This window comes from Phyllobates terribilis, unplaced genomic scaffold, assembly GCF_046119375.1.
Source record: "Phyllobates terribilis strain yellow unplaced genomic scaffold, ASM4611937v1 Scaffold_13__5_contigs__length_258822181, whole genome shotgun sequence".
NCBI lineage: Eukaryota > Metazoa > Chordata > Amphibia > Anura > Dendrobatidae > Phyllobates > Phyllobates terribilis.
In genome coordinates this window covers 226,894,447-226,920,451 of record NW_027362773.1, presented here as the reverse complement: position 1 = coordinate 226,920,451, position 26,005 = coordinate 226,894,447, and the positions used below count along the sequence as shown (strand labels likewise).

At 45.7% G+C, this 26,005-nt stretch overlaps 1 protein-coding gene across 1 annotated transcript in view; it reads left to right on the top strand.

Moving 5' to 3' along the window:
• The window catches only part of ATP6V0D1 (ATPase H+ transporting V0 subunit d1), a 105,265-nt gene that overhangs the window by 12,207 nt on the left and 67,053 nt on the right, over positions 1-26,005 (top strand). The window contains exon 2 of the mRNA XM_073659326.1: positions 20,436-20,607. Within this exon, the coding sequence (XP_073515427.1) occupies positions 20,436-20,607 (172 nt within the window). The remainder of the gene's footprint in view (positions 1-20,435; positions 20,608-26,005) is intronic.

The window sequence follows — 26,005 nt, the reverse complement described above, 5'->3', positions numbered from 1 at the left end:
GCCCATCCATGGGATAGTGTGATCGCTGGTGCACGGGTGCCGGCTGGGAGACACAGCTGCCTCTTGCAGGGGCTTGTGAGGGCACATCCGATGTACCAGGGTGTTGACAGCTGGGTTTCAGATCTCGCTAGGAGGGATGGTAGCAAATTAATTGATGACTAGAGGGGAAAAGAAGCCTTGTTGTGACTAATGGGATAAATTTAAGCCCATCTGTATGTAATGGAAAAAGGGAAGCCTGGCTCTGCTCTGACTATTGGGGGGATGGAAGATACTGCTGCGATTACTGGTGGGGAGAACAATTGTCACACTTGTACCTTTGGTACCAAATCAATCACTGCTATCCCTGCGCTGATATTTTTAAGGCCTGTCATCTGTTTATAACAGTTTTTGTGAGGGGAAAGGTCCTGTTTGAACATTAAAAGCTACCGACATATTCCACTGAGACATTTCACCACTGCTATATTTTTCTGTTTTCCCCCTTCTTTTTCACCTGCAGGTTTATAGAACATTGTGAACCATTGTTCACACGCTGCATAACATTTTCTTGGTCCCACGTTTTATTTTGCTAATTTGTGGCGGTTTTTGTTTTTTTTCTTAAAGGGAGCAGTACAAAATCACTATTTCTATTCCCTTCATGGTCATATAGGGAACTTAGCCACTATAGAAACCAATCCCTTTTAGTAAGTGCTGCTGTTGTGCATAAGAGTTATTAGGCTCGGGTGCTCAGTGCACCCTTGGTGTGGCCAAGAGAATCGGTGCACCGTTCCGGCCCCTTATTCTCCATGAACCGCTGCCTCCTTCTGTTGATTGACAGCGCTCGCTTGGCCAGAGTGAGCACTCCTTGAGAAGAGTCCTCGGGCATGAACACGCGCTGCTCTACTGATACATTCGGAGGTGTTGTGTGCAAGTGGCTTCGGAGTCTGGATAACGAGGAGAGGATCGTGCAAGGACAACAGGGCGGAGAGAGGCCTGTTACACTGTCTGTTAGGCCAGGTTCACACAAGGATTGTTTTCTAGCAGTGCTCACTCTGGCCAAGCGAGCGCTGTCAGTCAGTACAGAAGGAAGCAGTTTTTCATGCAGATTGAGGAGGCGGTACAGTGCACCGAATCTCTCGGCCACACCAAGGGTGCACCAAGCACCCTACTTTACGTATAAAACAAAATTCTATTTATGTACAACAAAGGCAGCATTTAGCCCCTTTAAAAGCCACACTTTCGATGTATTAAGTCCCCCCTATGACTGTTATTTTGGGATGCCCTCTTTAATAAATGTGATTTTAATGAGAAATCTTTGTATCCTGTTTTTCAGCGAATTGCATGACCTGTCGTGCAAAAACTCAACGAAAAAACACAAAAAATGTTATGCTGTGCCAGCGTTGCTTCACTGTATGGAGCAGGCTCAAGAGTTGAGCATGCTTGCTGCATACAGAACTGGTGCTAGCTGTGTTATACTGCTGGCACCTGAGTGACTGCTACAGTCTTGACAGCAACATTTAAGAGATTAGGAGACAGACACACGCGCTGTGATTGTGAGGTGCCGATGGGTTACCATGACACACAGAGGCCTGCTGGGGTCATCCTGGTGCTCCTGTGAAGCTCGGCCACAGTCTGGGCTTCATAGGAGATTGGGATTGTCACTATATGCTACAATACTGTGGTGTGTAGAGCAAGCAATCGCAGGTTCGAGTCCCATAAGGGGGCTAAAAAGAAAGTGCTGTTATATACATACACAGTACAAGTGATCAAACAATCACTGGTTCAAGTCCCATAAGGGGGCTAAACTATCATGGAAAAATCATTCATAAAAAAAGTTCTATGCACCCCAAAATGGTATCATCAGATCGGCAGTATACGCTCTGCAGAAGGAAAAATAAAGTTCTAGATCTTTAATAGTGATGTCTCCAGGAGGTTAGAAAAAAGCACCAAAAAGCTCTGAAAATGCTATAAAAATGCATGACATTTTTATTTAGCTTTTTATTTTAAAGGGAAAAAACGCAACAAAAATTGCCTACGAATGTAGCCAGGTTTTTGTGTCACATGGCTCACTTTAAAGAGCACTCTGTCTGAGAATGGTATGCTGCTGCCACCTTGTGGGAACATGTTGTTACTTCACTTGTAACTTGTACAGTTGTTTCCAAAAGTTTTGAGACTCGCACAAATTTTGGTTTTCACAGTTTGCGGCTTTGGTGTTATTCGATCTTTAGTCAGATGTTTCTAATAATACGGTTTCTGAGTAGCAGCTGAATATTTCTGGAGTCGCCAGCTCTGCCATATGCTCTGCAATACCATCTTGTGACACAAGGTGGCAGCACAGTACTTTAATACTAGTTAGTGTTAGCACTGTACTATGGTCCTGGGCTAGTGTTCATATACTACACAATGTATAGAATTACAGAGGAAAGGGGATGTTCCCTGTAAAGTTAGTCACCCCCATTGATATTTAAGATTATTATTTACAAAGTTTGCAAGCTTTCTGCTGTTTATTCTCGTTTCATTGAAATCTAATTAGCTGAAAATTTTATTTTTCTCAGTTATATAGCCCCATCATAATCCGCAGCGCTGTACAGACATCAAGGGCACTGTCCCCATTGGGGCTCACAATCTACATTCCCTATCAGTATGTCTTTGGAGTGTGGGAGGAAACCCATACAAACATGGGGAGAACCTACAAACTCCTTGCAGATGTTTCCTTGGTGGGATTTGCACCCAGGACCCCAGCGCTGCAAGGCTGCAGTGCTAACCACTGAGCCACCGTGCTGCCCGAAAAGCTAATCAAGGACTTCATTGTGCTTGAGGTAAAATACGTCAAATACCCGGACTGGCTGGGGTGGTGGTCAATGTGACATTTGTCTGCATGTCAGAAATGTTCTAATGTCGAGAGTGGCCCAAAAAGGAGAACAAATAAGAAAAACTATACAAAAATAGCAGAGGAATTGTATGTTCTAGAGATGAAGCTGGAAGGGTGCATCACAGTGACAGGCAGAGCAAGCTGTCACCGGCAGCCCCAATACTCCCGAGGGGGCAGCTGGCGAAAAACTTTCCAGTGACTGCAAAAGACCTGCAGCAGGATGTGGTAGCAGCAAGCACTGGGGTTTCACTGACAGTCTCCATGCCCAAACTCCAAGATGTCCCCTCGGCTGACCCAGCTGGGGACGCTCTGTACTGCTCTGCTTCCTCTAATACTGGAAATCTGCAGCGCGTGGAGGACAAGATGGATGCGTTCAAGTGTCAGGAAATCCTAGGAGAAGACGTCAAGCCTTCTGTGAGGAACCTGAAGCTTGGGCACCACTGGACGTTCCAACCAAGGTTTGGCTTCAGAAGTCCAGGAGGATCCTGCATTAGCTGTCACGCATGTAAAGGACCCCATCGATAGACAGCTGTTTTTTTTTTATTCTTTACCCCATTTGCACAATTCTTATGTTACCCAGGCGGTGGCTTCTTGAGAAACAGCTTTCAGTGGCTGAGTGACATGTCCGAGTTGGGGCCTCTCATTCCTCCGGTGCTATAGGGGGGTGCAGGAGCCCCAGACCACTTTTCCTTCCAAGTCTTCTCTCTTTTCTTGGAGACACAGGAGCATGTTTCAGCTCGTGCTTAGAAATTTCCAAGCATGATATTGATTTCACAGTCATTATTGCGGTGAGTTTTAGAGGGGTTCTCTGCTTCAGAAAATCCATCTTCAACAGTGCAGTTTGTTATAAAGAAAATGTCTATACTCACCCTCCCCAGGTCCAGTGTTTAGATTCTGACACTGCTCTCTTTGACATTGCTGTAGCCAATAACTGAGCTTGGTGACCACACATGCCATAAATAAAGATCCCAAAAGTGGTGGCGGAGACGCAGCGCTGGACCCAGGAGTGTGAGTAAAGCACAGTTCTGTTTTGTGTGTTTTTTGGTTTACAAGCTCCAACCCATTTTTGAAACCGTGAAACCCCTTTAAAATATGTTACCAAAATAAATACACCGGAAGCAGAATAAAAAGAGCCATGATGTGTGTTACTATTGTGATGTGGGATTCTGGACAACTTTTCCACCTTAGACCTGTGATATTGGCCATGAATTGTGATGCCATTTTTTAACACTAGGTGGCAGGGCTGCACATAAAGAATAATGTGCTCCAGATAGACTTTATCTTTGCTGTATCCTTCTGTGAACACTGGGTGGCAGCAGAGTGCTGTACCTTTCTGCGTCCTTCTCCAGGTGCCTGCTTTAGGATGAGGCGAGACCTTCACAAAGGCTGTGGCCTCTGCCCTGAAGATGAACCAGATGTGGCGCCCTTGTGTGTTGATGCTCCCCGCACTTCTGCTTATCCTGCCCTGACCTCTCGTCTTCCTTGTTTTCTTCCACAAGGGGCAGGAACAGCGAATTAATGATTTTGCCCTTAGGGTAAATCGGTTTACAATGTATTTATAGATGGTGGTTGTATTTCTGGGTCACGATGTTCCCTCATTATTTTTGGCTTTGTATTTATCAAACATCTTATGGGCGTAGATGCATAAATCTGTGAACAGATCACGTAATATTTATTTCCTAAACAGTTTTTCGGGCCGGTGTTTTCCCAGAGCTTCGTAAATCACAGGATATTTCCCCAAACACCGATGATCCCGTCACATGGCTGCAGAGTGATTCCCAATGGGTGCAGTCATCATCTGCCCTGGTCAGAGGCTGTCATGACTTAACGGGTATTCTCAAGTTCGGAAGTTATTCCCTATCCATGGGACAGGGGACAACTTCCCAATCCCTGGGTCTGACCACTGGAACCCCACTGGAACAGAGAAGCAGGGCCACTGTGAAAGACCTGCCGAGCGCTGCCCTCTCCATCTCCAACACCCCCCAGTAGGAGTGAATGGAGCAGCAAAGTGCGTAATCGACCTCTGCTCCATTCACACGGGGTTCTTCAGAGTCCTGGTTCTCGGCTCGTTACCCCCACCCCATCCACCCAGCCACCAGGACGTTGCTCCCGCTCCCTTGGATGTCAGATAACCTCTGAATCTGACGGTACTCCTTTAAAGGATGGAGACCAAGACAGATCTAACATCTTGGGATATAGAGTTCTTAAGTTGTCTGAGATCTTGAGCACTGAACAACAAAACTGCTGAAAAGTAAGACTGATCTTGTTGCCTAGAACAACCAAATAATGCTCAAATCCCATTTTTAAGCTGCTCTGGATAAATGAAAGTTTTTTAACACTTGCTATGGACAGATTTACCTTTAGACAGTGAAGAGACATGGTGGGGTCTCTCTGGCTGCTGCAGGATTCTTGGAGTAGCAGCCACCTTCTTCAGAGCACGAGTTATCCCCATGACACATACTGACCTCTCCACTGCTAGAGCACTGAGTGTCGCTGACAGGGGTCACCGCTACCTACTGCTGGTGTTGCTGCCAGAGACATTTGTTCGTACCTGACAGTAGTTTAGGCTCATTAGTTGGTCTGGCTGATCACAAGAGCTGGATGCCCTTAATGCCCTTACGGATTTGCTTCTGGGATTGCTTACCCCTCTCCTGACTATTCGGTTTCACCTTCTGGACTGTGACCCGGTTTACAAGCTGATCTGTTTGTGTTTGATGTAGCTGAGCTGTGTGTTTGACCCGTCTCACACTGACTACACATTTGGATCTTATTCTGTCTTTATTTGCGCTGGCACCCGCATCGGCTTATTTGCTTTTGTTTTTCAGCTCACTTTGCAGATGTAACCCATTTTTCCTGCAGGGAAGGTCAGAGCATTGGATTAAATGGAAAGATCAGGGAGCTGCTGCACCTCAGCAGCCATGTCTGACTGTGTGTGAGCCCGGTGTGGCTGGTCTGGTCTCTGCTCGTCTGTCCTGTACATGGCACAGACAGTCTGGGGGGCGTCACATACAGACCTGAGCTTCACCGCAATCCTCCCAGTATTTTAGGAATCTGGTGTCTAATAAGACCTGTTTAATTCTGAATTGGCTAAACAAGATCTGTTGAATTAAAGGGGTTGTCCAGGAATTAACAATTGAACGTATTCCTGGGATAACTCATCAATATGAGATTGGCAGGGGTTCGGCACACCCAACAATGGCCTGGAACTAAGCAATGTGCCAGGCGAAACAGAGCATCACTGTACATCGCTTTGTGGCTGCTGTAAAATACTTCACTGGAATGTGAGTGCAGTACTCGTCTACGACCACTCAGCTATGGCTGCTGTACATCGCTTACATCCAGCCGCTGCCCGAGCAGCTGATCTCAATTGTCAGGTTCTGAACAACCCCTTTAATGATTACCTGATGAGTCCAGTGACGTGTATATGTAACTTGGCCGAGCATCCATGTTGTTTTGTGAGAACATGAGGCTGTGGTGCCTCGTGTCTCCTGGCTGAGCCATAGGATCTATTTGTAACCTCTGAACTGCCCAATGTCCACACTGAAAGGGGATGTGTGAGATAAGTGCGAGTTCAGACCAGGGGGTTGGGCAGGACCTATAGTGCAGAACAACCAGTGCTCAGGAGCCACACGGCCCATGGATTTCTTCTTCTAAGTGTTTGTACTGAGAGGTCATAATCTGCTATACCTGAAGGATATATGATAACTCGCTGACTCTTGGGGGGCCAGCACTGCAACCTGACTCTTGGGGGGGCCAGCACTGCAACCTGACTCTTGGGGGGGCCAGCACTGCAACCTGACTCTTGGGGGGGCCAGCACTGCAACCTGACTCTTGGGGGGGCCAGCACTGCAACCTGACTCTTGGGGGGACCAGCACTGCAACCTGACTCTTGGGGGGACCAGCACTGCAACCTGACTCTTGGGGGGGGCCAGCACTGCAACCTGACTCTTGGGGGGGGCCAGCACTGCAACCTGACTCTTGGGGGGACCAGCACTGCAACCTGACTCTTGGGGGGACCAGCACTGCAACCTGACTCTTGGGGGGACCAGCACTGCAACCTGACTCTTGGGGGGGCAACCCCCACCTGTCATGAGGACAGGGGTCCAGAGTCCTGTTTGGTGCGATGGTTGAACATGCGCACTGCCGCTCCCTTCATAGTCCATGGTACTGCGCTGCGCTGTACTCTGCTGTTTAGACTTTAGAGCACAGTATGTATGCTCGACCTCCGCTCCATTCATACAGAGGGCTTGGGACCCTCATGATGGGTGGGCTCTCAGCACTCAGCAATTATTCATCTACAGTGCCACTTAAAGGGTTTTTTCCATCTTCTTCATATATGGGTAATATTGGACACTTCTTATAAATACGAGCAATTTTGCAGTTTACAGTTTTTAACATTTTCTGTCATTCTTGAGATACTACCACTTTTCTTTTGTGTACAGCTTGTTGCCTTGGAGACCGACCTCCGCTGCTAGACAGCATTTCTTTTCTGTTGAGCTTGTTAGCACTGATCTGCAGCCGCCAGGATCGCTGGAGCGCTGTTACCTCTGATCCCGGAGCGCTTAAGAGCTGGACCGCAGCAGTGGTCGCTCTCCTGGACCAGCCGAAAAGAAAAGTGTTAATATCCCAAGAGCAGCTGCAAATTTTAACAAGTATATTGCAAAACTGCTTGTATTCACTATCTGTATCCGGCAATACCCGCCTATGATGATGATGAGAGTAACCCTTTTAGTCCATTCCAACAATTACTAGGCAGTATTTTAGGGTCCACCTTCAGATGACTTACATCTTTGGCTGGTATCAATTTCCTATTTTCGTTCCTGACATTATAAAGTTTACTTTCACTGCTGCAGAATACGGAAGCATTTAAAAAAAAAGTATATATTTTTATAACATACTTTGTATCTGCGCAGCGGATTGTTTTTTGCTTCCTCTGAAAAAAACACATCAAAATGGACATGTGCACAAATGTGTGACAGACGGACACTAACCTGACGCGTTTTCCCCGTTATATTCATTGTAAATACAAATGTCCGTTTAAGGCCTGTTTCACACCGTGGTACTGTGTTGTCCTTGACGTATCCATTTGTACAGTAACAAGTGATTGAGCGGATATGTTTGTATTGACATGGAATATAACGGGAAATACATGTCAGATTGATATCCATTTCACAAAAAAATAAATAAATCTGCTGCACTTTTTCAGACTTAAAAAACAAAAGCAAAAAACCCCCATAAAAAATGGATAAGAAGGAAAGAGGAAGAGCAAAGTTTTACTTCTATCAGTAGGCTCTGTAACTATGCTTAAAGGGGTTGTCCAGTCTAGAATGACAAGTCTGCAGTCACTCTGTGTGCTGCAGACTTATGAATCCCCCCCAGCGCTTGCACTGTGCGCTGCCAGGGTTCGCCGGTGTCTGTTCCGGGAACGGCGGTCAATGACGTATGCGACACGCCTGAGCAGAGCCCATCTAGTGGTTGCGGCCTCGCCCCATAAAACTGAGCGTGTTCACACGGAGTTTTTGTAGCAGAAACTCTCCAAATCCTTCTCAAACACTTGGAATTTCTGTTTCAAAATCTCATCAAAAAGACTGAAGCAGTTTCCAAGACTTGGATATTGATGATCTATAGTTAAGGAAGAGTCAGGCAGCCATGTAACTTGGATGAGGATTGCATCGTAATGCTCGGACTGGCCGGCAGCTCTCCTGACCCGAGCGTGACAGCTGCATAGAAATACATGCTGTCATGCTCTGGTCGGGAGAGTTGACGGCCAGTCCGAGCATTGCACTGCGACCCTCATCCAAGTTATACGGCTGCCTTCCCTTAGGATTGTTCATCGGCATCAGATCAGTGGAGTTTGGACACCTGACAAGCCCTACTGATCGGCTGGCTGCAGCACCAGAGAGCTGTCACTATAGTGTCCGGATCTGTGCTCTTCCAGGTTACTTCTGGCCATTATGGGACCTGCGACCAGCTGGTCGCGGGGCTTTTGGACCCTCTTCGATCTCATACAGATGATCGTGTTATACAGGACTTACTATAAGTGCAACATTTCTCAGTAGTGTAAAATCCGACTTTGTCATTTGTTACAAAATAGTAAATTTACAAATTTTGCTTAGAGGACCAGTCACCAGGTCATAAGTCGCCAGTTTTTTCCTTATTTTATTCCTGATGTTCCCATTAAGAATTCCATACGGTCTCATAACGAGAGAGGCCTTTTTATTTAGGTCTAATTTTTATGGTATTTACAAGGGGGTGTGACTCTCTGGATAATTCTACCAAGAAAAATGAGCCAAGAGTATAAGTCGGCATGCGTGCAATGTATAGCAGCATGTTCACACTGGACACTAAACAGACAAAACCGAAGATAGAAACAAAATCAGCATATACCCTGCTGTAAGTAAGTAAGTAAAAAGCAAACACTTAGTAAACAGTGTTTTTTGATATAAAAAAAAGCATATAAGACATCCCACCATGACAAGGTGTACCCCAATCTGGACAGTCCTATACTGTCTCTATTATTAAAACCTTACCATCCTGATTTGGGTACACCTTGGCGCTGGAGGGATGGCTTTTACTCTTTTTTTGTTCAAAAACACTGTTTACTAAGTGCCCAATGTTATTTATCTGTACTACAGGGTGGGCCATTTATATGGATACACCTAAATTAAATGGAAATAGTTGGTGATATCATCTTCCTGTTTGTGGCACATTAGTATATGAGAGGGGGAAAACTTTTCCAGATGGGTGGTGACCATGGTGGCCATTTTGGATCCAACTTTATTTTTTTCAATGGGAAGAGGGTCATGTGACACATCAAACTTATTGAGAATTCCATAAGAAAAACAATGGTGTGCTTGGTTTTAACGTAACTTTATTCTTTCATGAGTTTTTTACAAGTTTATGACCACTTATAAAATGTGTTCAAAGTGCTGCCCATTGTGTTGGATTGTCAATGCAACCCTCTTCTCCCACTCTTGAGACACTGATAGCAACACCGCAGAAGAAATGCTAGCACAGGCTTCCAGTATCCATTGTTTCAGATGCTGCACATCTCGTGTCTTCACAGCATAGACAATTGCCTTGAGATGACCCCAAAGATAAAAGTCTAAGAGGGTCAGATCAGGAGACCTTGGTGGCCATTCAACTGGCCCACGACGACCAATCCACTTTCCAGGAAACTGTTCATGTAGGAATGCTCGGACCTGACACCCATAATGTGGTGGTGCACCATCTTGTTGGAAAAACTCAGGGAGCGTGCCATCTTCAGTGCATAAAGAGGGCAACACATCATGTAGCAATTTCAGATATCCAGTGGCATTGAGGTTTCCATTGATGAAGAATGGCCCCACTATCTTTCTACCCCATATACCACACCATACCATCAATTTTTGTGTTCCAGCAGTCTTGCAGGGATCTATCCACTGTGGGTTAGTGTCAGACCAATAGTGGTGGTTTTGTTTGTAACTTCACCATTCACAAAAAAGTTTGCCTCATCACTGAACATAATGTTCTGTGTAAACTGAGGGTCCTGTTCCAATTTTTGTTTTGCCCATTCTGCAAATTCAGTGCGCCGATCTGTGTCATCCTCGTTGAGATGCTTCCGCAGCTGGATTTTGTAAGGGAGCCATTTGTGAGTAGCTAATATCCGCAGAAGGGATGTTAGACTGTTGCCACAAATTTGGCAAGCAGTTTGCTAACTGTAGCATGGGAGATGGATGGTCTCGTAGGGTGTCTTGCATTAAAATCTGCTGCAATGACCCGGCTACTGCGTTCACCAGACATCAACACAATTTCTATCCGCTCCTCACGTGTTAACCTCTGCGACATGTCAATGGCTGTAAACAAAGAGAAACTTGTAAAAAACTCATGAAAGAATAAAGTTACGTTAAAACCAAGCACACCATTGTTTCTCTTATGAAATTCTCAATAAGTTTGATGTGTCACATGACCCTCTTCCCATTGAAAAAAATAGTTAGATCCAAAATGGCCGACTTCTGGAAAAGTTTTCCCCCTCCCATATACTAATGTGCCACAAACAGGAAGTTGATATCACCAACCATTCCCATTTTATTTAGGTGTATCCATATAAATGGCCCACCCTGTAGTACGTTACAGCAAGGTATATGGTCATTTTGTTTCTAGCTTAGATTTTGTCTATACAGAGCAGTATAGGAGCCGCGCTATTTTGGTAAAGTGTATGGGGGATTTAAAAAACAAACAATAAAACAAAACCCTGAATTTAAAAAAAATGTAATATTTGGTAAGCAGCGGGACCAGAGTGGGAGCAAAGCCTCTGCCCACTGGTGTCCTGGAGACACGTTCTCTTTACTACGTGCAGAGGTCCAGCCATGTTCATTTGGGCCTCTTGTGTGACTTTTGGCATAATTGCACGGTGTGTGAATTGGTCTCTATTGCTACATCATGTATTCACAGTACGATTAGATAATACAGGGGACACATGTTTTATATTAGAGGAGATTAGGAATTGGATTTAAAGAGGAAACGTGGAGCCGTTCGCTGTTCTCGTACTTGGCAGGGTATTGACACTGAGCAGAATTGTCCAGAAAAGCTGTACGCTCAGGTTCTAGCTGCTTCGCTTTGAGCGACATGTTACAGGATTTTATGCACGGCAATGAACTAATGCCAGATGTTACTATTGTACTTATTATTAGATTTGCCTCACAGTATTTAATATTTACAATGAATATGGAAATATAACATTGGATTGGTTTAAGACCTTCATTAGCAAAATTTTGCTATTTCACTATATCGGCCGAATTACTGATGAAGGGATCGTTCCAGGTATGGGGAACGTTGTGAGAAGTCTTTCGCCCATAGGCTCCCATGTAAATAAATGAAAGTGGACTATTTATTTCTTCCACTGGATAGCACAGAATATACTGTTTATATATAAATATATAAAAAATTGGAGTCCAGAACAAAATTTAAGGTAAGGGAGGGCACATCTCTGCGTAAACTTTCAAACAAATCTGCCCCATTAGCAAATATTCAGTGGGCTCCTTCACCAACAGCTGATGTAGATCTTAGTATTTGGGACATTTAGTCACAGAATTCAGGTTTCTCGTTCAGTCCCATTGCCCCGGGTGTATAAGATCCAGCCCCGGCTGCAGTCGAGCGCATAGTGCAGATGGTGGTTCGGACAGCATGAATCTGATGATGGGTTCCCATTAATGCCTGTGGATATATAATGGGCTTTCATAAAAGACCCCGTGAGTGTAACATGTAGGTGGCCGCATACTTTTGTCCACATAGTCTATCTGTAGTGATGGAGCCAGGTAGTCAACTTTGGAAGGCGGTTTAGGTACAACTAAGTCACAACCGTTGATGCTTTGCACATTGACGGTGTCAAGGGCTCAGAGACTATCATGGGCTTGATCATCCTACCACAGGCCTGGAATTGCTCTGGGGTGTTAGTTTTCATTAAGAATGTCTAGCTGGTGTATGGAGTCTTACAGGCAGTGTTCCATGGGAAGAAGTATGCAAATTAGTTCTCAAGAAGGGGTGGCATCTATAGGTAGCTTCCCTGTAAGTCAACATGTGACCTGTAATAGGGCCTTGAAACATGATTAGTGATATTAGCCAAACCGTGGATATCCATCTGTCGACAACTGGTTTGATGTTCTTGCCCTTTGTCATTAGAAAGCTGGTTTGCCAGCTGAGATGCCTTTGAAGCAGCGCTGGGGGGTACAGAGGAGATCCAGCTGAAGTTTGTCTTTTAACTTGAAGGTTAAGTCTCACCATACACATGAGATGTTTGTCTGCTAAATGATGGTTCGGCCCACACTTCTGTCCACAGGAGCACTGGTTAGACCACCAGCTCCCTCATACACGGAAGCACTGGTTAGGCCGCCTGTCCCATGCATGGAAGCACTGGTTAGGCCGCCTGTCCCATGCATGGAAGAGCTGGTTAGGCCGCCTGTCCCATGCATGGAAGAGCTGGTTAGGCCACCTGTCCCATGCATGGAAGCACTGGTTAGGCCGCCTGTCCCATGCATGGAAGAGCTGGTTAGGCCGCCTGTCCCATGCATGGAAGAGCTGGTTAGGCCGCCTGTCCCATGCATGGAAGAGCTGGTTAGGCCGCCTGTCCCATGCATGGAAGCACTGGTTAGGCCGCCTGTCCCATGCATGGAAGAGCTGGTTAGGCCACCTGTCCCATGCATGGAAGCACTGGTTAGGCCGCCTGTCCCATGCATGGAAGCACTGGTTAGGCCGCCTGTCCCATGCATGGAAGAGCTGGTTAGGCCGCCTGTCCCATGCATGGAAGAGCTGGTTAGGCCGCCTGTCCCATGCATGGAAGCACTGGTTAGGCCGCCTGTCCCATGCATGGAAGAGCTGGTTAGGCCACCTGTCCCATGCATGGAAGCACTGGTTAGGCCGCCTGTCCCATGCATGGAAGAGCTGGTTAGGCCGCCTGTCCCATGCATGGAAGAGCTGGTTAGGCCGCCTGTCCCATGCACGGAAGCGCTGGTTAGGCCGCCTGTCCCATGCATGGAAGAGCTGGTTAGGCCGCCTGTCCCATGCACGGAAGCGCTGGTTAGGCCGCCTGTCCCATGCACGGAAGCGCCGGTTAGGCCGCCTGTCGCATGCACAGGAGCGCCGGTTAGGCCGCCTGTCGCATGCACGGAAGCGCCGGTTAGGCCGCCTGTCCCATGCACGGAAGCGCCGGTTAGGCTGCCTGTCCCATGCACGGAAGCGCTGGTTAGGCCGCCTGTCATATGCACAGGAGCGCCGGTTAGGCCGCCTGTCATATGCACGGGAGCGCCGGTTAGGCCGCCTGTCCCATGCACGGGAGCGCCGGTTAGGCCGCCTGTCCCATGCACGGGGACACTTGCTAAACCGTGCGCTCCTCTCTTTTCTAAGAGAGCTGCCAGACATCTTATCTCAAGGAGAACAAAGAGAATGGCAGCTTGAAATCAGACATGTCGGATCCTTAACTCCTTGCAATTGGTTGTCCAGGGCTTCCATACACATCAGACAGTCGGCTAAACCTGTTAATATCTGCGGGTTCAGCTGACATTAATGTGATGGGGGGCTTGACACACTCTTGTGTCCTGGGGGAGAAACAATGCCCGCTTAGTTGGCAGTCATGAGGATAGGCTGTGACTTACAAGGTATTATTCCTCTAGAAATCGCACAAAGTTGCCTTCATTTTTCCCCACTCGGCGGAGGCTGTGTTAATTGGACGTCTTGTTAGAAATTGACTTGTGTAAACTTTTGACTCCTCCACTTTGATGAGCTGTCATCACGGCATTATTTGGCTACGCTTCCCAGGTCTAACGCTCCCGTTTCTTAAGTTTTCCTAGAGCAGATCCTTTGGACGTTTCACGCCTGACATCTGGTACAACTGACACAAGATTGCTGGTCTCCTCTCTCTCCATCACTTTCCCTCGGGGATTGGAGCCTGTTCAAACTAAGAACATTTTGTTCCAGGCTTTTTTTTCCCTCTACCTCCAATGCTGAAAAGAAACATGGCTTCTGGGAGCGGGGTATGGTTTATGTTCCGCAGTGACATATGCTGTCTTATAATGAAATATATCATGGCTTTTTGCTTTCTTGGTTAGGGAACACTTTTTTCCTATGTTGCTTTGCGCAAAATCCTGACTCTGTTAGCGTGTTATTCCAAGTGCATGCTTGTCTGATGATACCGGTTACTGATAGATCCAGTTTCTATGTGTCAAATTCAGCTGGACACCATTGAATAAAGTAGCAAGTTTACAATCTTAAAGGGGTTGTCCACTTATTTAAGGGATATGGAAAGTGTTAAAAAATAAATTGATTCTGATCTTGTGCCTTCTGTTCGACTAGGCCAGCAAAATTCTGATTCTGGAAAACCCATTTAAACTGTCAGATCACTGAGGCTTTATTTTTCCTGTCTTACTAATTCTGTAATTAGTAGGAATACGTCACCAGGTCTTTGCTACCCCATCTGAGATCAGCATGATGTCCCCCATTGATGTCTCACTAACTGGGCTGCTTGCTGCAGATTTGATCAAATCCCTATACAGATCTACTAGTTATCTGAATGCTGAGCTCTGTATAACACCACTGATTGGCAGCTTCCTGCCTATGCACTGTGCACACAGAAATCTGCCAATCAGTGGTGGGGGCATGGTTGGACTACATGGCCGCAGGGTTACTAGTTCAATAGGAATAATTTTCTGCTGATAAAATAGTGATTGGATCAAAACTACAGCAAGCAGCCCAGTAAGGGACACATTGCTGGAAACGGGGTTTTTGTCTCTACATTATGCTCAGATTAAGTGGCAAAAACCTGGTGACAGATTCCCTTTAAAGGGTTGCTCCACTACTTTTATATTGATGACCTATGCTTTTGGAAAGGTCATCAGTATCAAATCAGTGGTGGTCTGACACCTGGCACGCACCCCCACCTATCAGCTGTTTTCAGTGCTGGGATGTTAGTAGTTGCAGAGCTGAACAGCACAGCTCAATCAACTATGTAGTGGCCATTGCCAGGTACTGCAGAGCCACTCTTATTCGAGTTGATCTTTATAGTGATGAATTCCCTGCCATCCATATAAACCAGCATTGTTATACTGATGCCAGGCACTGCATCAATATAAAAGTAGTGGAGCAGCCCTTTAAATGTCATCTATGAGATCTACTCTGTTGTCTTTGGCACCTTGTAATATTCTCTATTAATTTCACTTCCTCGTTCCCGTGGTTGTTTTATTCAGTACTTTTCCATTAATAAGTCCTGTTTACAGATGACATACCTGTTCCTAGATAAGTATCAGGGAAGAATGCAATTAATAGCCACTCGTGTATAAACTAGAAAAGATCTGCCTCATTAACTTGTAGAAATCAGCCAGGCAATTCCTTCTCCTTGTGATTACCTGTAATGGTCCATTGAGGAATATTCAGTATATATTTCTAGTATTCTAGGACTAGAGACTGATTAGATTTCAGTAGATGTGCGCTGTGGAGCCAGTGTAGCGTGCCAGTCGGTTTGATATTAATCTTTCCTAGAACTTCGTTTACGTTAATTATTCTTGGTATTTGTTTGCAAACATTACTGATCGTCTTGTGCCATCTAGACGGGGCCATCTGATCTGTGTAGGGTCTGTCCAATATCTTATATATGATTCATGACATTGTACAGTGCCTTGAAAAATGATCCATACCCCGTGAACTTTTCCACATTTTTTTCACGTTACACCCAGAAACTTTAAATGCATTTTATTAGGATTTTATGTGATCTACCAACACAAAGTAGCAAATATTTGTAAGGTGTAAAGGAAATGATACATGGTTTTCTAATTATTATAAAAATATGAATCTGAACATTGTGATGTGCAATTGTATTCAGCCCCCCTGAGTCAATACTTTGTAGGATCCCCTTTTGCTGCAATTACTATTACAAGCAAGTCTTTTGGGGTCTGGCTCTACCAGCTTTGCACATCTAGAGGGGACATTTTGCCCCATCTTCTTTGCAAACTCGCTCTAGCTCAGTGAGATTGGATCTAAACGTCTGTGAATAGCAATTTTCAAGTTTTGCTGCAGACTTTTAATTGGGATTTAGGTCTTTACTGTGACTGGGCTGTTCACACATATGAATATGCCTTGATGTAAACCATGCATTGTAGCTTTGGCAGTATGTTTGGCATCGTTGTCCTGCTGGAAGGTGAACCTATGCCCCAGTCTCAAGTCTTGTGCAGCCTCTGAACAGGTTTTCCTCCAGGTTTGCTGTGTATTTACCTCCATCCATCTTCGCATCAACTCTGCGCAGCTTCCCTGTCCCTGCTGAAGACAAGCCTCTCCACAGCATTATGCTGTCATCACCATGTGTGACAGTGGGGATGGTGTTTTCAGGGTGGTGTGCAGTGTTAGGTTTCCACCACAAATTGCATTTTACATTTAGCCCCAAAAGTTCTACTTTGGTCTCCTCTTACCTTCTTCCACATGCCATATAGGGGACAAAGCTCTGGTCAGATGAGACCAAAGTAGAATTTTTTTAGGCTAAATGCAAAACAATATGTGTATCAGAAAACAAAATCTTAACACTGCACATCACCCTGAAAACACCATCCCCACCATCAAACATGGTGGTGGCAGCAGCATCATGCTCGAGGAAAACTTGTTAGAGGCTGCCAAAGACTTGAGACTGGAGTGTAGGTGCACCTTCCAGCAGGACAACAACACTAAACGTATTACCAGAGCTACAATACATGGTTTAGATCAAAGCATATTAATTTGTGTGAATGTCACAGTCCAGACCAAAATCCCATTGAGACTCTGGCAACACTTGAAAATTGCTGTTCACAGATGCCTCCATCTAATCTCACTGGGCGACAGCGAGAGTGCAAAGGAGAATGGGCAAAAATTTCAGCCTCCATATATGCAAAGCAGGTACAGACATGCCACAAACGACTGGTCTGCGGCTGCACCTCTTCACAGGCAGCAAGTGGCAATTCACTTAGTGCTCAGACATCTTTCTTTTACCGCCAGCATCAACTTTTTAGCAATATTGTGCTGCCTTATCTTTTCTGTTAGATCAAACCCTAGGAACACTTTGTTTCACGATAATCATGCATTGTAAGCAGGCCGCCGATCACATGACTCTTATTTATGGGCTGAGGTGGCATGGCGCCCGCCTGTCGGGTGAGGTGGCCAGGCGCCCGCCTGTGGGCTGAGGTGGCCAGGCGCCCGCCTGTGGGGTGAAGTGGCCAGGCGCCCGCCTGTGGGGTGAAGTGGCCAGGCGCCCGCCTGTGGGGTGAAGTGGCCAGGCGCCCGCCTGTGGGGTGAAGTGGCCAGGCACCCGCCTGTGGGGTGAAGTGGCCAGGCGCCCTCCTTTCAGGTGAAATTATCTTATTGTTTGATTAAGAGATCATCATTCTAAGCAGCTCATCATCTTGTGTGAACAGGCCCTGCACTGCCTAGCACAATGGCGGGCTAAAGCCCTCCTTACACTTTTTCTAGCTATATAACAATGGCTCAGCTGGCCGCAATAACCCATCTCTCCCGTACACTGGAGCTCTATTTTGTTGTGTATGAGAGAGACACTGTCAGACATCTGGCTGTGGCTTATCTCTTAGAGAACAAAAAGACATGCAATCCAAAATTGCCCATGCTGGATACATAACTCCCCCGGCATTATCTCTTGGGAGCCCCCATTCACATAAAACTGTTGACTGACCCTATCAATATTGATGGGTTCAGCTGACGTTCATCCATGCTATGTAACTTATGATAAAAACCAAAACAGAATCTCAATTTGCAATTTTCAGACACGTGTTTCGAGGCATTGTCCCTCCTCAGTGCAAAGCATGAGATCTCATTTGACTGGATGAGAGGCCTCTGACTGGGGTCTAAGTAACGTTAATCCTAAATCATATTGCAAGGCTTGTTAAAGGGTCGATATTGACTTTTAGGATTGGTACTTCTAATAGCACTAGAGTTCAGGTCCTAGAATGGCCTAGAAGTCTCCTTACACTGGCATGTCAGGCATGTCCTAATTAAATGAAAAACCACGAAAGTGAGTAATGATGGCATAAAACAGCAAAGTTTATTAATCAATTAAAAAGGTATACAGAAGTGATACAAAAATTGTATAAATACATATAAACATTAAGACAGTGGGTAGATATTGGATCAAGAAAGGAAAAACTCCCATAACATCTTCAGAACCCCTTAGATATATGTGTACCAGGGTACAATATGTCCCAATGGAATCCACAGGAGGAAGAGTAAAGAGGGAGAAAAGAGAAAAGGGGAGAAGACAAGCAAGAATAAACAATAGGGGTGGAACCAGAAGGAGAGTATTAGATCACAACCAGAGAGGCGAGGTAATATAACCCTTAAATATAGTTCCCAAATGGGAGACCATAGTAGTAGGTAGGTCAGGGCACTCACCAAGCTGATTGCTAACTCTCCCGAATGTGTAGGGCAGAAGGAGGCGAACAAAGGACATCCACCAGGGGCCTCGACGCGCGTTTCGCGTGTGGCTTTATCAAGAGGCCTTTTTAATTGATTAATAAACTTTGCTGTTTTATGCCATCATTACTCACTTTCGCGGTTTTTCATTCTGTTTCCTGAGTAGGCAATTTTTCACTCACGGTCATGAGTGGTGAACCGGTTCTTGTTGTCACCACTGACCCGTGAGTCTCTGAATATGTTGGCCTAAGTGTTTTCTATTATGTCCTAATTAAAGCTGTCCTCTTTAACCGGCCATACACATTAGATGGCTGTCGTCTGAACAATGCTTCGGCTGATTGTTTGGCCAACAGCCGACTCTCCCATCCACGGAGCATTCGTTCTGCTGAGCACTCCTGTATCTCGGGAAGAACACTGCAGTCAGCAGTCCGATAATTAACGGACCATCAGTCAGCAGGTGCCGCCATACACATCAGACCGTCCGGCAAGATTATAAAGCATTGTTCTCCTGCAAGTGTAGAGAAATGACCCCCATACACATTAGACTAATGTCAGCTCAACCCACCGATATCAACCGATTCGGACTACATTAGTATGCAAAAATCGCATGAAAACGCATCAATGCGCAGCGTTTTTGCGTCCAACAGGTGCAGAAACGCTGCAGAAATTTTCCTGATCATGCGTGCATAGCCTTAAGGTTATTCTTTAGCTTCCCCAAAAATGCCCCTTTGTATTGCTGGTGTGTCACATACGGTTCTTTTTGTAGATTTGTCTCTAGTTTGCTGCAGATTTCCGCTATTTTCATTGCACTTGCGCTTACAGGTGTATAATGTGTAAGCAGGCGTCGGCCTTAAACAGTAGGAGATAGGAGATGACAGTTGGTGCTTTTAAAATTCTATGAAGGAGGGAGGAGCTAGCGGCAGGCGCAAACATTCTGCTGCAAGTTCTCCCAAAGCAACAGTTAAAGTTCTTCATAGAACTTTATGAGCACTAATTGTCATCTATGAAGAAGTTGATTTCTCTATAAAGATATATTACAGAGTTCCTTATTTTCTCCTGTGCTATTGATTTATGGAAATTAAAAATTAAAATGGTGGTTACTCTTCTTAAAGGGTTTGAATAAGGGGTGGATGTGCAGTACCTGGACACGGGGAACATAGGAATGACAATCTGAGAACTTCCGGCCGGCGCCGGTAACAGCTGATCGAAATTGATGGCCTGTCGTAAGGATGGTTCGTCAATAAAAAGTAGTGGTCAAACCCTTTGAAGAAGATCTGTGGCCACTGCTCACTTGTCCATTTTAGTAAATACTTGTATTTCTCATATTTTTCTAGAACAATGCATTGTGTTATTCTTCCTAGAAATGTAAGAATAATTGACAACTGGGTGTTACCAACCACTTGTCCAAGACGTGTGTCCCTACAGAGTCTGGTAGTATGAGCACCGATTGGTGCCTGTTGGGGTATGTAGGGACACCCCACCATCTAATAACACTCAGTTGTCACTTTCTTCATATGTTTCTTTTGGGAATAGCCAGGATTACACAATGCGGAGCTCCAAGATCCGACGCTCCAGAATGAATATTTCATTGCGAATACGGCTCTGGAGAGAATGGCGGGACGGACTCTATATGCTGTAACATGGTGCATACTTTGTCTCCCATTATGTCCTGCAGATCTCAAGCTCCATCTTCAGAGTACAGACTATGGGACATTTCTGGCTAATGAAGCCTCGCCACTGGCGGTTTCTGTTATTGACGACAAGCTGAAGGAAAAGATGGTGGTCGAGTTCAGGCACATGAGGAATCAATCGTATGAGCCTCTTGCCAGTTTCCTAGATTTCATCACGTAAGTCTACAGCTATTTTCCTGACGTTGAATATTTCATGTTTTGAATTGATGACACCCAAGTCATAGATTCTTCAGGGATATCCGTCTCCAGTCTGGACATAAAAGCAATGGTGAATCAATGTCGCCTGATATGGTGCAAATAAAAGTGACATGATCACTGGAGAAGTCCCCTAAAGAGGGAATGGGTTTTCAGATGGTGGCCACAGACAATTGCTCTCTTGTTCCTTTGTAAATGATATTCTCTAGTGTTTTACTCGTGTCCATGTCACTACCTGTATAGCATGAGGCAGATTCTGGAGGCCATTCAGGTTGCTCAGGTAGTCCAGCTCCGCCAGGGTGGTACATCTTTACATGCCATCACAAGAAGGTTTATTGTGTCTCCCAGCACAATCTCAAGAGTATGATACAGATACCAGGACACAAGGAGAGCAGGACAGGGCTGTAGAAGGGCATCAACCCAACAGTAGGGCACATATTTCCTCCTTTGTGTGAAGAGGAACTGGTTGGGCAGTGCCAGAGTCCTACAAAATGACATCCTGTGGACTACTGGTAGGCTTCTGACCAAACTTTCAGAAACGACTCCATGAGGGCCTGTTGCCTATAATGGGACCTGTACTCACAGCCTAGCATCATACTGCTTGACTGAACAGTAGAATTGTCAGGTCATCCATTAGTGCCCCAATCTCTGCACAGATGAGTGCAGGTTGACGTTGAGCACGCTTGACAGTGGTGAAAGAGTCTGGAAAACCCTTGCATCACCATCCAGCATGATTGCTTTGAAGGTTGGTCAGTGATGGTCTGGGGAGTGGATTCTTTTAATGTTGCACAAACTTCCATGTGATGGTCAACGAAACCATGGTGGAGAGACAATGCCAGGCCTTGTGTGGCCAAAATGTGTAGGCAGCTTCTGGGTGATGAAGGCGTTGATGCCACTGACTGCCTCTTTAGGTTTCCCAGACCTAAATCCGTTTGAGAACCTCTGGGACATTGTTTATCAGCGCAACTAACATCGCCAAGTGTCACAAGTGTTGTACAAGCCCACCAATCCCCTAATCCGGGAGGTTTTCTAGTACCCCATCCACTATCATCAGGACCATGCATAGACATTATTAGAAGGGCATACAGGCACCTGGTGGCCACACAAACTACGGAATCAAATTATGAGTTATGTGTTGAAATTCATGCAAATTAGATCCGCCTGTCATTTTTCCTTTGATTTTTGGGGGGATTTGGAATTTAACCTTTAATTGGTTCATTATTTTGGCTTCCATTGACTGCTGATACATTATTTTGACTTCAACAAATTGCACAATGTTTTTCAAGGATGATTTTTAACTTAATTTTCCTGCATTGATCGGCAGGAGCGAGGCACTTTTATCTCTTAGAGTGGAGTGTCAGGGTGCATGTGCGATCACTGCTGTATTCATCCCCTCTAGGGCTGCGGCTCATAGTAATACTTGCCCTACCTTTTCTGTGCTGCTCCCGTTCTGAAAAATTCCCCTACCCCAGCTGGTCTCTGTATTTCTTACAGCCACTGGCCACAGTAATGAGCAACACATCACCTCTGCAGCCAGTGATTGGCTGCAGCTCTCACATGTTTGTCCAGGAAAGACAAAGAAGTGCAAAAATCTGGAAAGTGTTGGAATGAGAGCGAAGATGGGATCAGTAAGGTGACATTTAATATTTTTATAAAAAATATATAAGCAGTGTGATTAAAAATTTGGATTAAAAGCATGGGTTAAATCTAACAAATCTTTAAAGGGGTTGTCCACTACTAGGACAACTCCTTGTCATCCCCCGCGCTTGGCCCCGATAAAATAGAAAAGCTTATACTCTCCGCCCGTTCCAGCTGTGTCGGCACTCTTGGTCCCAGGACTCCAGTGCTGTGTTGTGACATGTGACCCAGGCGACCAATCAGAGCTGGCATCACTGTTCCCGCCTCCTGTCGAATTGAACATGAAGAGGAAGTCAGAAATCAGCTGCCACCACGACTTCCTCTTCATGTTCAATTCGACAGGAGGCGGAGACAGTGACGCCAGCGCTGATTGGTTGCCTGGGTCACATGTCGCAACAACCACACGAGAGTCCCGGGAAGAGTGAGTGCCGACCCCATGGGAATGGCGCCGGCATGGGAGGGGAGTATAAGCTTTTTTATTTTCTAAGGGCCAAGCATGGGGTATGAGAAGGGGTTGTCCTAGTAGTGGACAACCCCTTTAACTTTAGTCCTTTTAGAGATCATTTCATCTTCACCTTGCTTAACTGTTCACAAGAACAGTAATTTTGACCAGGGGTGCCTAAACTTTTACATGCCATTGTATAGAGGGTTTGACATAAAAAAGCCCAGATTTGTGCCATGTAGTAGACCCAGACAGGTGTTGCGAGTACCATGTGTAGTAGTGCTAAAGGTCTTCAATTTTCAGAGCTGCAGTAGGAAAGTGTTAAAAAAAAATCCTCTTTAGCGTCACATTAGTGCCACAACGTCCCCTGCACACCTCTTCTGATGGGCACAGAATGCTATTACTGAAGGGTGAAGAACGATGTCTTGTCCCCAGACTCTATTATGTAAGTACAAATGTAATCTGGATGCCTGAAATCCCAAGAGGGTCAAAGCCAACTGCTCCGGTGCAGACTGAAGTAAGTAATTTGCGTTTTCCACAGCTTGGCAGGCCCCGTCCAGCTGGCAGGACTACAAGTTATTCACTGACAAAAGTTTATAGCCGTGGTTCATAATTAGCCACAGTTACACTGCGCTGCTCCCACCGCCTGGCCGGAGAGTGTCCCGGGTAGTGAGCATCCCGCCAAGTGCTGTTTAGTGTGTACTCGAAGCACAGATAGAGCGACGTGTCAGGAGACATTTATGGCTTAGGCAAACATTAAGAAAGGTTCTGGGAGCAAAGTTACAGGTGCGGACAGAGCAATGCACACTGCGCTGTGAAGAACATGCTGTTCGTGTGTGCAGGGGCTTGGGTAACACTAATAATGAACCATGATAAGATCACTAAAAAGCTGTTCTCGTGTTTAATTATTAAGACTATGTTCACACATCATGGTTTTTTCAGCGTTTTTTGCTGCAGATTTTTATGCAAATTTTCAGCTGCCTTTTTGCAAGTCTATGAGAAACCAGAATTCTCTCTTTACACATCATGGTTTTTTTTTGTTGTTGCGTATTTTGTGCCTTCACAACACTTTACACGGTGAACGGTTAGTCACCAAGTAAAAATAGAAGTAATTAGAAAGTGGTATATTAAAATTAATCTTTTATTTTAAACATGATAAAAAACAATTAAAAAGGAAAAAGGTACCAAAAAATAATACATTTATCTTGCCTGTGGACTTTCCTGGCATGATAACACCTATTTTTCTGATATGATGGATGTGTGCATGCGTGGGTCGCCGTAACATTAAGCCCTATATACCGTGGTCTGTGAGTGTGGCTCACGCCTTGTCCCTGCTTGGTGGGCAGAGCGAGTGCATCATCCGGCACGTGACCGCAGGTCTGAGGACTTCATATCATGTATCGGCTTTTACCTGCGCATGCGCCACCGATCTATCTAGCTAGTGTCACTTAGACTCCCCTCCCTTTTTACTCCTGATTGGTCCTTTGTGCTATTTAAACCCACACGCCCCCTTTGACACGCCTCCCGAAGAAGCTAGGCGAAGCGTGCATGTGGGTGCAGGAAGCAGGAACCTCCATAGTGACCCGTGTTACATAAAACAAGCAACTAATTGATACCATTTGGGTTTCTTCCTTCTATTACTACACAGTGTGCCAGTGACCTAGATAGCATTAGTTTACATTTGATACGGCTGTATGCCATATTTTTGATTCATGTTATGGTCAATATATGCTAAAGTACCTTATGGATACCTATACTCAGGGGTGGATTAAGAGTAGCAAGGGCCCCCGGGCAGTTTAGAAGGCGCGGCCCCCCCTCCCCCCCACACACACACACACACCTGATGTATCACATGATCCCCTGTGATAGATCATGTGATAGTTCACATGAAATTTGGCACAATATTAATTATAATAATTTTTTTTAGGCTGTGTGCCCACTATGCGATTTTTAAGCAATTCCGCTGCAGAAACGCTTAAAAAACGCTTGGTAGAAGGTCTGCCATGTTCCCCAATGATAATCCGCATGTGCTATGCACATGCTGCGGAAATTTCCGCTGCGGATTATCATTGCGGAAAAATCCGCAGCACTACCAATCATTTTGCGGAAGCTCGGCGTTTTCGCCGCCATTCTCTTGCATTGGAACGCATGTAATCCGCATCACTGCATCTGTACATGCAGATTCCATGTGTTTCAATGTGCAGATGGTACCCGGGTTTGGAGAAGAGGAGACTCTCCTCCGGACCCGGGTACCATAGTACCTGTAAAAAAAAAGAATAAAATAAAAAATAAATATTATACTTACCTTCTGATGGCCCCCGGTGTCTTTATCCGATGCGTCCTGGCTTGCCGGCAGCTCGCGATGGTCTGAAAAGGACCTGTCGTGACGTCATTTAGTAATGTGACGGGTCACGCGACCGCTGACCTTGGCAGGCCATCAGAAGGTAAGTATATATTTATTTTTTACCATTCTTTTACGGTCACACTATATAAATCCATGCTGGTTGCATGTATTTATATAGTGTGACCAAGTTGTCAAGCACTTTCCAAGTGATGCTAAAATCGGTTGGAAAAGCGCTTGATAACTCGCATGCAGAAATGCATGTGAAGAATGCTTCACATCCGCATGTCCCTGGCAGGAAAAACGCATGTACAATCCGCATGCGTTTTTTCTGCCAGGGAGATGCAGAAACGCTTAAAAAAAATCCGGAGCATTTCTGCGTCGTGGGCACATAGCCTTACATTAATTGTATGACTCAATATTGAGCAAACGTAGCCATCTAAACACGGCGGGAGGCCGCACGGCGCCATCTATACACAGCGGGAGGCCCCACTGCGCCATCTACACACAGCAGGAGACCACATGTAGCCATGTATATGACTCGCCCCCTGGGCCGTGGGGCACTCGGATCCGGGCAATAGGGAGACGATGGGGGTAGTAGTGGCGACCCGGTTCCGTGGCTCAGGGTGGTCAGGCCAATGGTAGTCTGCTATGTTCTGCTGATAATGTCCGACTACGCCACCCGTGGATTTGCGGTTATTAGGAACCGCCGCTGCATGCAGACCGCTGGGGCTGATGAGGTGTGCAGCTAGGGTAATGTGACTCCCCACGGGAAGAGTGCGGCCCCAGGGCAGTATAGTGGATGGTGGGAGTGATGGTAGTGAGCGTCCCAGTGATGATAGGGCTGGAGGAGCAAGGAGCACACAGACAACAGGTTGCAGTCCAGGGTCTTTACTGAAACAGGTAAACTGACCCACAAACAGTCCCAGCTAGGAGGG